At 33.2% G+C, this 15,022-nt stretch overlaps 1 protein-coding gene across 1 annotated transcript; it reads left to right on the plus strand.

Annotated features, from left to right (window-relative positions):
* Positions 1-328: 328 nt before the first annotated feature.
* On the plus strand, positions 329-13,164 carry LOC129922938 (uncharacterized). The gene is made up of 4 exons (XM_056011212.1): positions 329-411; positions 9,181-9,525; positions 10,128-10,318; positions 11,911-13,164. The coding sequence occupies exons 1-4, from the start codon at positions 360-362 to the stop codon at positions 11,953-11,955; spliced, it is 633 nt and encodes a 210-aa protein (XP_055867187.1). The 5' UTR covers positions 329-359; the 3' UTR covers positions 11,956-13,164.
* Positions 13,165-15,022: the final 1,858 nt, after the last annotated feature.

Below are 15,022 nucleotides of genomic sequence, written 5' to 3' on the forward strand. Positions count from 1 at the left end.
TAGAAGCTTTAGTTAGTTGGTAAACTTAAATGCAAAATTTGACATATGAAATGTACATATATATATATATATATATATATATATATATATATATATATATATATATATATATATATATATATATATATATATATATATATATATATATATATATTAATAGATTCAGCACTTGCCTGTAGGTTTAGAATTCCAAAAGAATGAAAGACTTTTAAATAGATAGTCAATAATCAAAATACTTTGCCAAAAACAAACTTTTATATGTCGCTAACCTAAAAAGGGAGAGAATCATATTTCAATTATGCAAAATGTTTTGTTTCTTATTTCATTGTGCTTAGCATCAAGAAATTCACTTCCTAATAATGGCCAGGTTCATTGTGATCTTAAGAGTTATTTTTGTGACCACCCTATTTAGTAAGTATTTTAATAATTAAAGCTTTTTTAGAGGCACCCGAAAGGGGAAAAGACGCTATTAGTTTTGTGCGAAATGTCTGTCCGTCTGTCCGTCCGTACCGTTTAGATCTCGTAAACTAGAAAAGATATTGAAAATCCGACATCACAATATTTTAGACCATTCAAAGTTCTGATGCAACGGCTACTTTTTTTTTCTGAAAGCGAAAAATCTAATTTTTAAAATCAGTTATGCAAGCAGTTTTTTAAAGAGAAAAAGCTAATTAGTATGCATTATATCTGACCTAATTTAAAACAAATAGCAATCTTATAAACTTTATTTTACTTTTTTTTTATTGCAGATTGTTCCATATTTTTTTTTTTGAGGATTCGAATAAGAGATTGAGCCTTATCAAAACAATTAGATCAATTATAGGACATCAGTTAGGCCAAGGGAGGCGCCGAGGCTGAGAGGTAAAGCGCTTGGCTTCCGAACCGGGGGTACCGGGTTCGAATCCTAGTGAGGACTGGGATTTTCAACTTTGGAATCTTTGGGCGCCTCTAAGTCACTCAGCTTTAATGGGTACCTGACATAAGTTGGGTAAAAGTAAAGGCGATTGGTCGTTGTGCTGGCTACATGACACCCTCGTTAACCGTAGGCCACAAAAACACATGAACTTTAAATCATCTGCCCTATAGACCACAAGGTCAAAAAGGGGAACTAACACATCTAACTTTACATTCACTTTCACCTATCCTTTGATCTGCGAGACCGTTGGGGCACTACACAAGATCTGTTAACCTTCTTTCTCCATTCTTATCTCTCATTAGTCTTTGATATAATTTCATTTGGATGTTCTTTCTGAAAATATTGAAGCCTGCCTGTGTGGACCACTTCATGGGCCGATTTTGAGTTTGTGTTTCCACACAAACTGTCTTTTGTAACCTTAATTTTATTTCTTAAGAAATATTAAAACGAAATTATATTCAATACATACATAACCGATTGCAAATTTTGAAACTATAACCTAGAGTGTTATCCGATTGTTGTATTTCAGTATGTATACATTTGATATATAGACAACATAGACAAGATTAAAAAGGGTGGTGAAGGGTTATCACTCAAACTCTTAGGCGACACCGCTTTTAGAAAATAAAAGTAGCCGTTGCACTAGAACTTTGCAAGCTGCAAAATATTTCAGAAATAATTTTATTTTTTGTTTTTTAATTATAAGTCAGATTGCAGTTGGATAGACAGACCAACCAAAACTAATAGCGGCTCTTACCCTATCGTGGAGGGGGGGTGCTAATTTTAGAACAAAAGGAATTCAAAATATCTTATACTAGACATATGTTACCCGCGACCCGCGGGTCTTTATTTGCGCATTACTTTCGATGTAGTCACTGAGAGTGTTTTGTAAACAATTAAACGAAATAATAATGTAATAAGTAAAGCGAATGTGTCAATGTAAAAATAGTGTGAATGAAGCTATTAAATCAAAATAGCTAATAGGCTTAATTAAATCCATTTTTTTTTCAAATTAAAACATTTGCTTGTAGGCCTACATATATTTGATTAAAATTTGAGATGAATAGACTAAATTTTGTATGTTCATGTGTATAAAGTATAAAGTAGATCTTGAGGTAGACGTAGATCTAAATCTACACTAATCTAGAGTTCTGTGCTGCGCATGCGTGAACTTTTTTTCATGAATGAATATAGGCCTATCTCAACACGGCTACGCAGCTTTAGCGAACAGCGAACGAATGTATTAAAAATGCTTTAGAAAAACAAATTTGAATGTTAATTTGATTAAAATATGAAATGAATGGACAATAATTAGTATGTTTATGTGTTAAAGCATAAAACTATATTTGCGAAAAGAAGTTTTATCATCTTAGAGTTCAATAAGAGTTTTAGACCTAGGCCTAGGAATAGACTCAGTAGAGAGATGTGTTAATGTGTAACCATTTGGTAATGTCTAATGAAAGAATGTTCGCCAGGAAATCTGTAGATATCAGGAACTAATTTATGTAAAAAATGCTTTTGAATAATCTAGTGGATTGGATTTATATGTATGTTAAACTTAGCTAATGATCCTTTCACGTTATTTCTCTTTCGCTACGAAAATAAAATTAGGTTTGCGAAAATGGGTTTACCCGAAGTCGATACATTCAAATCTATTAACGAAAAGAGCGATAGCTTTGTTAAATGAATGGGATTATAAAGTGACCAATTAAACGAAATAATTTTTAGTACGCGATTCATGAATGAATATAGATCTAGGCCTATCTCAACTCGGCTTCGCAGCTTTCGTAAACGAATGTAGCTTTAGAAAACCAAATTTGAATGTTTATTTGATCAAAATATGAAATGAATGGACTTTAATTATTATTTTAATGTATAAAAGTATAAAACTATCTGTGCAAAAAGAAGTTTTATCATCTTAGAGTTGAATTAGAGTTTTAGATCTAGGGATGGGATTATAAAGTAAACAATTTAACGAATTAATTTTTAGTACGCGATTCATTACGGTATTGTCTAATGAAAGAATGTTCGTCAGGAAATCTGTAGTCACAGATATAAGGAACTAATTTATGTAAAAAATGATTTTGAAACACAAAATTGAAGGTTAATTTTATTATATAATGAAATCAATGGATCTTCTTTTGTCTTTTCATGTGTCAAAGTAAAAAACTATCTGCGCAAAGTGTATTTCTTAAAATTAGATCTAGGTCTAAATCCTTTCTATCTTTTCTCATGTCAACATTGTAGACATGGCCTAGATCCATAAAATACTATAGCTGTAATAGAGTCGGACAACTTTATTTTTTTTTGAGGGTCTTAAGTTTGTTTTAGGGCTACAATACATACACTACGGTCTAAGTTGGTACCCAAGGAACATTCCTGCCTAGTTTTATCAAGATTGGTCAAGCGGTTTTGATGTCTATAAGTAACATACATCCATACATACCCCTCACATTCTATTTTATAATATAGATATATAGATATCTACATAATCATCTTTTTAACTTCAGGTGCGCCGCTCTGCAAGCGATCTGATTACATTGTTACATTATTATCAGTGTGTCCTATACTTCCTTTAATGTTTATGCTATTATTGTAATTCAAAACGAGTGACACAAAAAGTATCGCCTGTTAGAGAAACAAAAACACACTAAAGAAATTAGGTGTTCTTATTTCTTTCTTTAATATAGTCATTCAATCTTATCTTATATAATATAGACGTTACTTAAAAAAAAAAAAGAAGATGATTACGTCATGCATCTAGTCATGCATGTTAACCAATGACTTAAATTTTGCCACGTCATTGGTTTTCCTGGCTGGCTCAGATAACCAATTCCATGCTGTAATAGTACTAGGGAAGAAGGAGCATTTGTAAAAAAAATATCCTATCACATGGCACGAGGAATCTGCCTTTATCTTTGTGTCTTTGTGAGTATTTAATTAGATTTTGTTTTTGTATTTGAAGATTATGGTTCAGTGTTTTATGTATAGTTGCTACTTTACCTTTGTGTCTTCTATCCTGAAAACTTTCTAAAATTAGTGATTTTACTAAAGGTGTTACTCTAGACCCGGGATCGGCAACCTGCGGCTAGCAAGCCACATGCGGCTCTTTGGATGTGAAGCTTCGGCTCTTAAGTTCCTTACGCAAATATTATTTATTTTATCGAAATTTTTCAATGAAGTTCTGAATCTTTTAACGAAGATTAGGCCCCCATTCGATCTCTCAGCTACTTGTACTCGCTTTTCACCACACCCCTCCCCCATTAGACGAGTCGTCACTGTTGTCAGTCCGTCGGAAGATCTCTGCTGTCATCGGATGTTTCTATGTAGGTTTTAATTCGCTTTCGACGCAAGACGGATTGGTATCTTAACCATGTGCTTTGACTGTGACTTATAGTTTATTGTTTAAAGTAAATGAGTTGGAAGCGAATTATTTTCTCAAAGTTAGAAGCAATCTACAAGTAATGCTAATCCAGCAAGCTTTGCGGTACCACTAGAAATTTCACAAAATGGCCAACCATTTGCAGATGGTATGTCTAAGACTGCATCCTACTTGCATCTGAAGAATTGATTCGTGATTTCAAAAATAAACCAGAAATATTAAAAAAAAAAAGGATTTGCCAGTATCCGCTAAAACAGTACAAAATAGAAAAGCTAAAATGTCTTCAAATGTAACATATTTGCAGGTGGAAGATATTCAACTTTCTTCTGCCGTATCATTTGCTATAGATTAGTCTTGCGACATAAATGACGGCACAATTTGTCTTTGGGTCAGGTATATGTCGTTTCTAGGATTGCTACCGCTCTCGTCACAAACTAGAGGGGACGATAGAGCGAATGCTATGCAAAAATACCTTGAAGAAAATAAAATCAAATCATTTAAGTAGCAACTGATAGAGACAGAAGTATGACAGGAAAATCTAAAAGGGCACAACGATTCGTCGGAGCAAAAATAAACCAAGAAATTCTTACGTTTCATTGAATAATGCACCAAGAAACGCTGTGTGCCCAAAACGATTTCGACCGAAATAGATGAGGTCATGAATATGGTAATCAGCATCTTGTCAAAAGCACTCTACCACTTAAACGAAATGGAGACTCAGTATTCCGACCTCCTTCTTTCCAAAAAAGTGCTATGACTTTCCAAAGGTAAGGTGATGAAACGTTTTGCTTTGAGCTTGAATGAAATAAATACTTTTCTAAATGATAAAGGAATTTATCACACCGAATTAGAGAACGACAAACAGTTGCAAAAATGTTACTTTATGATAGATATAACAGCGAAAACTGAAAACAGCGAAAATTAAATGAGCTGAATCTAAAACTGCAAGAAAAGGAAAACCCTGCCTATGTTTTGGTAGACGACTTGGTTTGTTTTGAAGAAAAGTTGATTCTTTTTGCAAAAGATATTCAGGGCGGTCAAATACTTCATTTTGAATTTCTAAAGCAGTATCGCGATAAATACAGTGCCACTTTTTACATGAATTACTTCAGCACAGCTATAAAAAAAAATCAAAGAGGAATTTCTTGACAGATTTAAGCAGTTCAAAACCAACAAAACCATTCTAGCATTTTGAGTACACCTTATCAAGACAAATAATAACGAAATCCACCTTGATTCATTTGTAATTGATACTGGATTACAGAGTTGAAAAGCAAGCTGGAAGTGTTGGAGCTCCCAAAAATGTATGTACGTAACGCAACAAAAGTGGACAGCTTTAAAAGGAATGCCGCAAGTAGATTCGGCGCATGGAATAATCTCCCAGATTGCTACAGTGAGGTGAAGTTGGCATCCGAAGTGCTGACTATCTTTGGATCGACATAGTCGTGCGAGCAAGCGTTCTCTTGCATGATACTTAAAAGTAAAGTAAGAAGCCAACTAACAAATAAAAATTTAGAGTCGTTTTTGAAACTAAAAACAACAAGTTATGAGCAAAATGTATCCAAACTTTCTAAAACCATACAAAGCCAACGCTTCCACTGAATTTGTTTGCTCGATTGTTTGTTATTGAAGTACAAGTAAATGTTTAATTTCTTTAGATCTAGTTGTTACCAAAATAAAAAAATAAAAAAAAATACATATATATTATCTAATTTGTTGTGAAAAACACTTCCGTACTTGAAAAACTAATTATATATTAATTCGTTTTATTTTTCATTAAAAAAGTTCATTGTTTGAGAACTATTTATAGTTGGCAAGAAAAAAAAAACATTGAGGCTCTTTAAAAACTTTAAAATTTTGTAAATTGTAATATTTCGCTCTTTCGACTCAAAAGGTTGCCAACCCATGCTCTAGTCAAATGTGAATATTTGTTTGTTATGAATCTCACTGCACTATTTTGTGACTGCTCCAGTTTCTTAATGTTTTCTTGAGTTGAGGGGTTCCAAACGGAGGATGCATATTCTATTATTGGCCTAAGCAAGGTTAAACAACATTTTATTTTTATGTTCTTAATTGATTGATAGAAACACATGCGAACACATAAATTCAATCAATTCAATAATTCAAAGCACAGCATCAACTTGATACACAATTCTTGTCATTTCACTGAAGTAATAAAACTACAAACTAATATTCTTAGTTGTACTGTTATATTGAAACAGCTTTAGATTGATACAACTTTATGATGATTAAATGTTATACTGATAAAAATGTATACTGATACACATCCTCGAAATAAAGAATCACCCTTTGTGTCAGGACTTTGTGATTTTACCATCACAAAAGAGATACAAGACACCGATAGCAAAGACAAACAGACACAAACACTCTTTTGTTCCCCTGGCAATCAAATCATTAAATAAGAACAATCTGGTATAAACTTTGTCACATGTAAATTATGAGTGAGTCTTATAGTTATAATGTTTTTTGTTTGGTGTAATGCACAAATTGTAAGACAAATTTCCTTACGGATAATAAAGATTATTATTATTATTATTATTATATTAATACTGATACAACTCTAAACAACTCGTGGACCCATAACTACTCAAAGACCTCGACTAACTACCTTTCTCCCAATTTATACCTTTTTAATTCGTCTTTTCTAGAATTGTAGAAACTTCTGTTCTTAATATTTCTCTTAGCTCTTACCTCCTAGAAACTTAAGCTCGCGAGCTGTTTTTCTGACAACTTTCTCTGACTGATTATTTATAATTAGCAAGTGCTTCTTCTGTGATAGTTTCTATAATAAATTAGAATGAGATCATAGTATCGATTTATGACAATAATGACAAATAATACAATCATCAATAAATTTAGACTACATTTACTTCGCTCCATTTTGGAAAGATAAAAGGCCGACACATAGGAACCCAATGAGCGCGATCAACGTACATACAAAACGAAAAAAAAAAACGCGGTAGTAGCGGAGTCCCGAGTTAAAAGTAAGAAATTGAACAAAGGAGCAATCTGCCTCCCATTGTCCTAGGCAATGCTACCTCTTGAATAACAAAATCGACAAATTAGATTGTTGCTACAAATATTTCTGCCTATTTTCACGAGAGCTTATTCTTCTTTTTCACCAAAATATGTCTTAATGAAGTTAGTTACATCACCTCAGAAGACTTAAGTTAGTTTCATTTGTATAGAGAAGATAGAGATATAGACAGTGACACTGTCATGGACTATGGACTGGCCATTTACAATTAATATTAGTGTGCCAACAAGTTCTCATATAGGGCCAAGGTGTGTACGACTGAAATTGAACTATTTGGTAATAGGCCTAGAGAGCATTATATTAATCTGCGCCATACTTGTTTACATACAACACACAGAAAACACAAGGGAAGCAACTGAACGTTCATTAAACGTTATACATGACGTCGATGATGAAAGCCCTTACCCTGTTCGACTAGTTATGAGAGACTTTAGTGATATGCTGTTCACTAAACATAGGCTATGTTTATTGTCCTTGGCAAATAAAACTATAAGACGTGTGTTACGGCAACACGAAAAGGGTCTATACATCTATAACGTTCTTTATCCACGGAGTGCCAAACAAAAAAAAATCTGATTTACTTTCATACTTATATCATGCTCAGAGCTCTATGGTCCAATCCCATTTGTGAACCAGGGAAGAGGGTATCTGTGAGAAGGTTTTTCCGTGCTGCATTTAAAAAACAAGTAAAAAACAACTTCTGCTCGAGTCGAACCTCGAGTCCTCTTCGCAGGTAGCCAAGTTCAAGCGTACCATTACTGAAAATATAACACGCAGAAGAAGATTAGATATCTATAGATTATATTTATAATGTTTGTTTGTAAAATGTTTTACATGTTTCGGATGTTCCTTCAGAGTTGAAGATAGTTTACTTCCTAGTTCAAACCTCCCGCAGGACGACGGGGGATGGGAGCGGGCAGGGTTTGAACCCTCGACCGTCGATAAATCCGAACGACAGTCCAGCGCACAAACCGCACGACCAGGCAGCCTTCGCAGTTATTGAGATGAGCCCAGCCCTTCCTAAAGATCTGGATATGTGTGACTGTATATGTGTATGCATATTTGTAAATTTCGTATTTTATAAATAACAGACATTGCTTCAAAATAAAATCCTACGTCTTTCATGCATAACAATCAATGGCTAAAACTTGCTAAGTCGTTGATTTTCCTGGCAGTTAAAGTAGTAAAAATGTAGCTGTCAATTAAAACAAAAGCTATTTTTGTATTTGTTTGGACCGATATATATATAACTTATGTTATCTTTTCATATGTCTGTGGCATTTTACGTCTCCTGGGATGATCTCTTCCCTTTGCAACTTCTTGTTTAACTAAAGAGACCAATCCTTGATACACAGCTGCGGTCACAGGTTGGGCATATGTAATCACCAGGCGCCATAGCATTTTCACCCTTCTTTCTACTCTTGTTGTGTTTGGCATCTGCAATCCGTGACCCTTCCTTTATGCTAATTCTTCGTGTAGATCTATCCAGTGCCACTTTTTCTCACCTGCTATTGTCGATTTTGAAGATTTTTATGTCTTGTTTACATACAAACGTATACCTTAAAAGTGGACGCCCAGCGGCTCTCCTGCCTTCTGTTAGATCACCGTAGAAGTCGACCTGGTGGCATTCTATGAACGTGGCCACCTTTTTTTACAATCAGCCTTACGCATTGGAGGTGGAGGACATTAAGCTTATATGGTAGGAAAAAAAAGCTAAAAAGCTAAATATCTTATGTAATCGTAATACTTCTTTTGGATATTAAAGGTGTGAAAAACTGTATAATAACTTATACTCGTTAAACAATGTTTACTTTTATTGTCCAGTCCGTTTCACAGAAAACTGCGATGGATCTGCAACCATATTTGAAGGCAAGAGCTATACTTTACAAGCAAAATTTATTAACAAATTTACAGAAAAAGAATATGTACGGGTATTATGGCTCGTCAATGAAGAAACAGTGTCTCAATGTTCTATAACAGAAGATTGTTTGGACAATTTCGAAGAATTGACCAAAACAACTTTAAGTTTCAATGAAGACACAGGATTTGTAACTTGTGATGTTACTATAATCCATGTGACAAAAAATCACTTCGGAACCTGGAAGTTGAAATATCTAGGAATAGCTGGTTTGATGTACCCAGAGAGTTTGTTTACATGTACCCTATTAGGTAAGATTCAAGTTGTTTTCACCGTTTCCGTAATTTTTTTCTTATGTTCCGATGGAATTATTTATTTTGCCCATTTGCGTTTCACTACCCTTTTAAGCTAAAACTTCAATAACTTTTGTGTATGTAATCAGGAAATGTTATAGAAATATATAATTATAAAAAAAATGCATTCTCTTTTAATATAACTCAAATTAAAGTTTCTAAAACCAAAAAGAAATTTTATTTAATGGGGTCAAATTAACGTTTGTATCGTCATTTAGGTGGGAATAAATAACTAACTGCTTCAACTCTACATAATTCTATATGAAAATAGCGATTATACAGGGAAGTGCAAACTAAAGTATATAGTGATAAAATAAAAGAGAAATCTCGTATATATTCATTTACATTTCACAAGTGTATACTTTTAATCTCTTTTTTTTTAGTCTTTGAGTATAATGATAATGAATGCAGTAAATATATACGTGTTTTCTCTTTTATTATGACTTTATACCTACTTTTGCACCATTTCCAACATCTTTATTGTAATGAGTATCTTTCTTTAATTAAATCTTTTGGTATATAAGCAATCACATTTTATTTTTGTCTTTCTTTATTTTTAGAAGACAACACCTTAAACTCTGTAGACAGACAAAGTGAAGAACACAGTTTTCAATCAAATACTAATGATGTTGAAGTATCTGCTTTCTCTATTCATAATGATTTACCAAAATATTTAAAAATATTTGTTTCTATTTTCTGTCTATGCGTCTTTGTAACTGTGGTGATCTTGCTTATTAGAAAAATGATAATGGTAAGTGTTTTTTTTAATCATTTTATTTCTGAAGTAAATACATTATTGTAACAAAATATTATACTTTACGTTACCTTTCACTTCAGGTTTAAAAAAAAAAAGTATATTAAAAGTAAATTTTCAAACCCATGCCCAATAATGTACGTGCACTCAAGACGTCGTCTAACATCACACGGCTACGATTTCGTTATCTTATGTTATATACAGCAGACGTTACTTAAAAAAAAAAGATACTTACGGCCCAATGTTATTTTACAATATAAAACAAAGCGTTATATGTATGATTAAGAAATAACAAAGTCGTGACAAAGCTGGTTTTTTTTTTAAATAATTGTATAAGTTCTTATCAAAACTCCTAAATATTTGTAGTCAATTATATTTATTTTCCTTAGACATACAAATAAACAAATTAGGATATGACATTTACACTAACTTACGGTTTCTATTATTATAAAGTGTGAATATTCTAAATTTGTTCTCGTATTTTTAAAAATGTTATAGTCTGATTAATAAAAGTAACACTGTCATCATGGCTTCACATAACATCAAACAACGCGATGGCACCCCTGTAATAATGCAGTGGGTACCGAATCACATAGGTGTGACTGGCAACACTATTGCAGACTCCTTGGCCCACCAGGGAGGTCAAATTCCACCCACTGAACAGGCGGTCAGCTTTTATCAAGCCCTGGCTATAATACAAAAAACAGAAATGGAAAAGTGGTTTGAGTGCTGGGACAAGTCCTAAAAAGCCCGTGGAGTCTGGGATCGCATAAAGCGCCCTGACCGCACTTCCCCGTGGTGGACGCTGTCTAGGCCTGAGCAAGCTATTATAGGACAGTGCAGGACAGGCCACTGTCCTATTGGCTCATATTTCTCGCGGCTATGGCCAAATTTTGATTCACGGTGCACCCGCTGCGGGGAAGAAGAGGAAACCGTGCCTCATATTCTGTTTGACTGCCCCAGACTTGCTGATCTCCGTCTCGACGGGTCTGGGAAACCCAAAATACTCGACCTGTATGTTGACAGGTATGCACTACGCAAGACAGCAGGGTTTCTGTCCAGGGCTTTTGCAAGAGAGGATTTGAGTCTCACAAGCCCTCACTCTAATGGAGTTTGATGATGATGATGATTAATGAAAGTATTGAAGTATGGTCAATATACTTACTTCTATTCTCCCGTCCTTTTCAAGGTCTAAACTCCGAATCCTACAAATACATAATCTAAATATTTAAATAAAATAAACATTTCGGCTCATGGAAATCACATCATTCATATATCATAGTTTCCTAATTCCATTAAGAACGAATGTTAGACTATACATTTCTTTGTTCACTATAAATACGATAAAATTGGTGGGGTCGGAAGCACATAGAAATAGATACTTCATCACTTAGTAGATACACATTAGTATATATTTAAGTTATTAAGATGTTCAACTTGTGGCTTCATTATAAAATTTTGTGTTGTCTTAAATGCGCAATCATGTACCTCATCTATTAAATTAAATTATGTATATATAATAGGAAAATCTTATTCAATTTTTTACAATCGGAAACTTATAATACTAATGAATATAATTGTCTCCTCAGGTGTATACAACACAAGAAAGAAGTACAAAGCGGAACACATTTTAAAGATTTCAGAAGGAACATCAACGACGAATACTTAACAATGAATCATTCACGTATAAAAGAAATCTTACAAAGGTGCACAAGATACACAATATGTTTATAGTTTCCCTTTCAGGCTTTTTAATCCTTAGGGCAGATGATGTTAAGGTCCTATTTTTCTTTGGCCGTTAACAAGCAGGTTGTCTTGTGGCCAGCAAAACAAATCTTCTTTACTTTCCCCAACTAAAGTTAGGTACCCATAACATTTTAATAACACAAAGAGGATTATATTTTGGTGCGTACGTATGTTGTATATGGAATTCTAATTTTAATATGCCGCGACAATGATATTTGCTCGGTTGATCGAATAGTCGTAAGCGTACTATTTGATAGATAAACAAGGAACATTAATGTTAATAATAAATTAAAAAAAAAATAGAAATACCTTGTTTATAAATATACAATTTTGTTAAGAAACTAATAGATTCAAGAAATAATAATTGAGTTTAAAAAAGTTAGTTTCATCATATGTTTGTCTGTAAAGTTTTAAAGTCTCTTTGATGAAGGGGACTTCACTATGATTTTTGCGTCGTCCAAGTGTTTGCTGGTTTAGATCAGTGTGCCGGATGGTCTCACTTAGCTAGCTAACTTTATGAGGCACAAGGTTCACATTAGCTGAAGAGCATTTTTATAGTGAATTAAACAAATAATAGTTATATTATTTATAAAACTTAATTTAAAATTAAATCTAAAATATTAAAATTTAGAAAAAAAAAATGTTATTTTGTTTAGATATGTCTTCTCTATTACAATTTGTCACATAGAAAGGGGGGAGGAGTGATTTTTAAAAAAGAATATACACGAAATGGTTGCGGTGTGTCAATAAAGGCTTTTTTCGGGGAATGGAGGGGGTAGAGGGGATTTTTTTTTATCTCCCCACCCACCTCCCCCGCCAATATATATTCGGGAGGATGTGGCGGTTCGATTCAGGCTTGGGACTGTTGGAAGTCAAGCCAATTGGGGTCGTAGTACATTGACCTTTTTTGGTTGCGAGCAGCGTGAATCTGGAGTGTATAGCTGGCATTGTGGCTGAATGTGTGCTTTCATGCTACGTATGTTATATATTTGTATATAATTTAGTCCTATTTATTATGTTATATTAAATATTCTAGATCTAATGGCTATGTATAACTATCATTCATATTGTAATCTCATTAAACCTTTGTTACGTAATCTCTTGTTGTTATCTACTGGTATTAATTGTTCAAGTAAGTGTTTACTTAAGTAATATACTAAGCGATTGTCTGTCAAGGCGTGCCAAGAAACACGAGCCAAGACAAAAAAAAACAAAAAAAAAAACCGACATCACCCAAACTTAAAGTTCCATGACGCTCTGACTTGAATGGCGGTTTTGTAATACGTATGTTTAAATATATGCTATTTGTAAGTGATACCTTTTGTTCAATAAGCTAGTTTGTAACTTTGTTTTGTTACAAAACAATAATACAAAGACCTAAACAAAAAAAAATTCGAAAGTGGTAGGAGAAATTGAGTGGACCTATTAGATTTTACTCTATTTTTTTTCCATTTTAGGATTCAAGCATAAATTGTGCGTTATAGGCCCCTATTTATTGAACTAGAAAAATATCAAATTGAGTAAAGGTTGGGAAAAAGCGACTAGGAAGAGAATATTTAGGTTCAGAACTAATCTTTTATTGGTTACTCTTTTTCTGAAAAATTTCGTATGAATTATCATTTTTCGAAAACAAAATCTTTTCTAAAATAATTTAGATAAATATATGTGCAATAACATATCTTCGCAATATTTGACTATTCTGTTTTAAAATGTCATGTTTTCGTCTGGAAAGGAGAGGGGCGGTAGAGTTAAAACGATCAATTTTTACTCCATGTTATAATTTCTGCTAATGATTGCATTTGGTATTAAAGAATAAGAAGAATTAATAATTAATAATTTATAGCATATATTTACTATATTAGTGACAGATTTTTAAAAAATGTGTAATTTCTTAATAGATATACAAAAGAAAAACTATTGGTTGGTCCGATGGGCGGAGGGCTATTACATGTATCGTCCCTCCCACCTGGTACAACCTTTTAAGCAGCCCCCGAAAGGGGAAAAGATGCTATTAGATTTGTGTGTAATATCTGTCCGTCCGTCCGTCCTGTTTAGATCTCGTAAACTAGAAAAGATAGTGAAAATTCGACATCATAATATTTTAGACCATTCATAGTAAAGATGCAAAGGCTACTTTTTTTTTTTTCTTTTTTGAAAGCTAAAAATATAATCTTTTAAATCACTTATGCAAGGATTTATTTTTAATAAAAATACACCACTTTTACAACTATTCTTTAGTAGGAAAGACGACTACTCACCATATTGTTGACACATTTATGCAAATTGCTATAGATTTTTTGTCCAAAAAAGAAACATTATTTACAAATGTATCGCCCCTACCCCCCACCCCACGGATCCGCTAGTGTGATACAATGGCTAAAAAGTTTGTTATGTTAGTCGTTAAAATAAGGTCCGTATATTAAAATAAAAAAAGAAAGGGTGTTCCGGCTATTATAAACAATAAAAAGACTGGGAACAAAGCAATGGACGTATATGTTGCGTACTGCTAGAATGTTATATTACCATCTCTCTAACTAAATAGTCCCCTTGTATTTTTTACTATTTATAGTGAATAGTTTAAAAAATTGTTGGTTTTATCAAAATCTTATTTTCTAGTTAACGAGCTCTAAACAGGACGGAGGGACGGACAGAAAAACAACACAAAACTACTGCCCACTATTTCCCTTTTAGAGCTGCTAAAAATTAGATGCATCATATTGTAACAAAATAAAAAGAAACATGGATGTTAAATAATATAAATGGCAGACCAATACAAATGACGCCAATAGAATCGCAGTGTCTGGAAAGTATGCCACCTTAAAATAACACTTTCATTTCTGTGGAATAAAATGTCTAAACTCTAAAGATCAATATCTATCTATCTATCTACATATCTATCAATTGTTGTGTGTGTTATTATAAAATGTAGATTACTTGATGTACAATAGAAATAAT

Source organism: Biomphalaria glabrata, chromosome 14 (assembly GCF_947242115.1).
Source record: "Biomphalaria glabrata chromosome 14, xgBioGlab47.1, whole genome shotgun sequence".
Taxonomy (NCBI): Eukaryota; Metazoa; Mollusca; class Gastropoda; family Planorbidae; genus Biomphalaria; species Biomphalaria glabrata.

Excerpts from the sequence above, each read along its gene's own strand:
- LOC129922938 (XM_056011212.1), top strand. The coding sequence starts at position 360 with ATGGCCAGGTTCATTGTGATCTTAAGAGTTATTTTTGTGACCACCCTA. Across the intron at positions 412-9,180 it reads TTTTGTGACCACCCTATTTA|TCCGTTTCACAGAAAACTGC; the intron begins GTAAGTATTTTA and ends TTTATTGTCCAG. Across the intron at positions 10,319-11,910 it reads TTATTAGAAAAATGATAATG|GTGTATACAACACAAGAAAG; the intron begins GTAAGTGTTTTT and ends TTGTCTCCTCAG.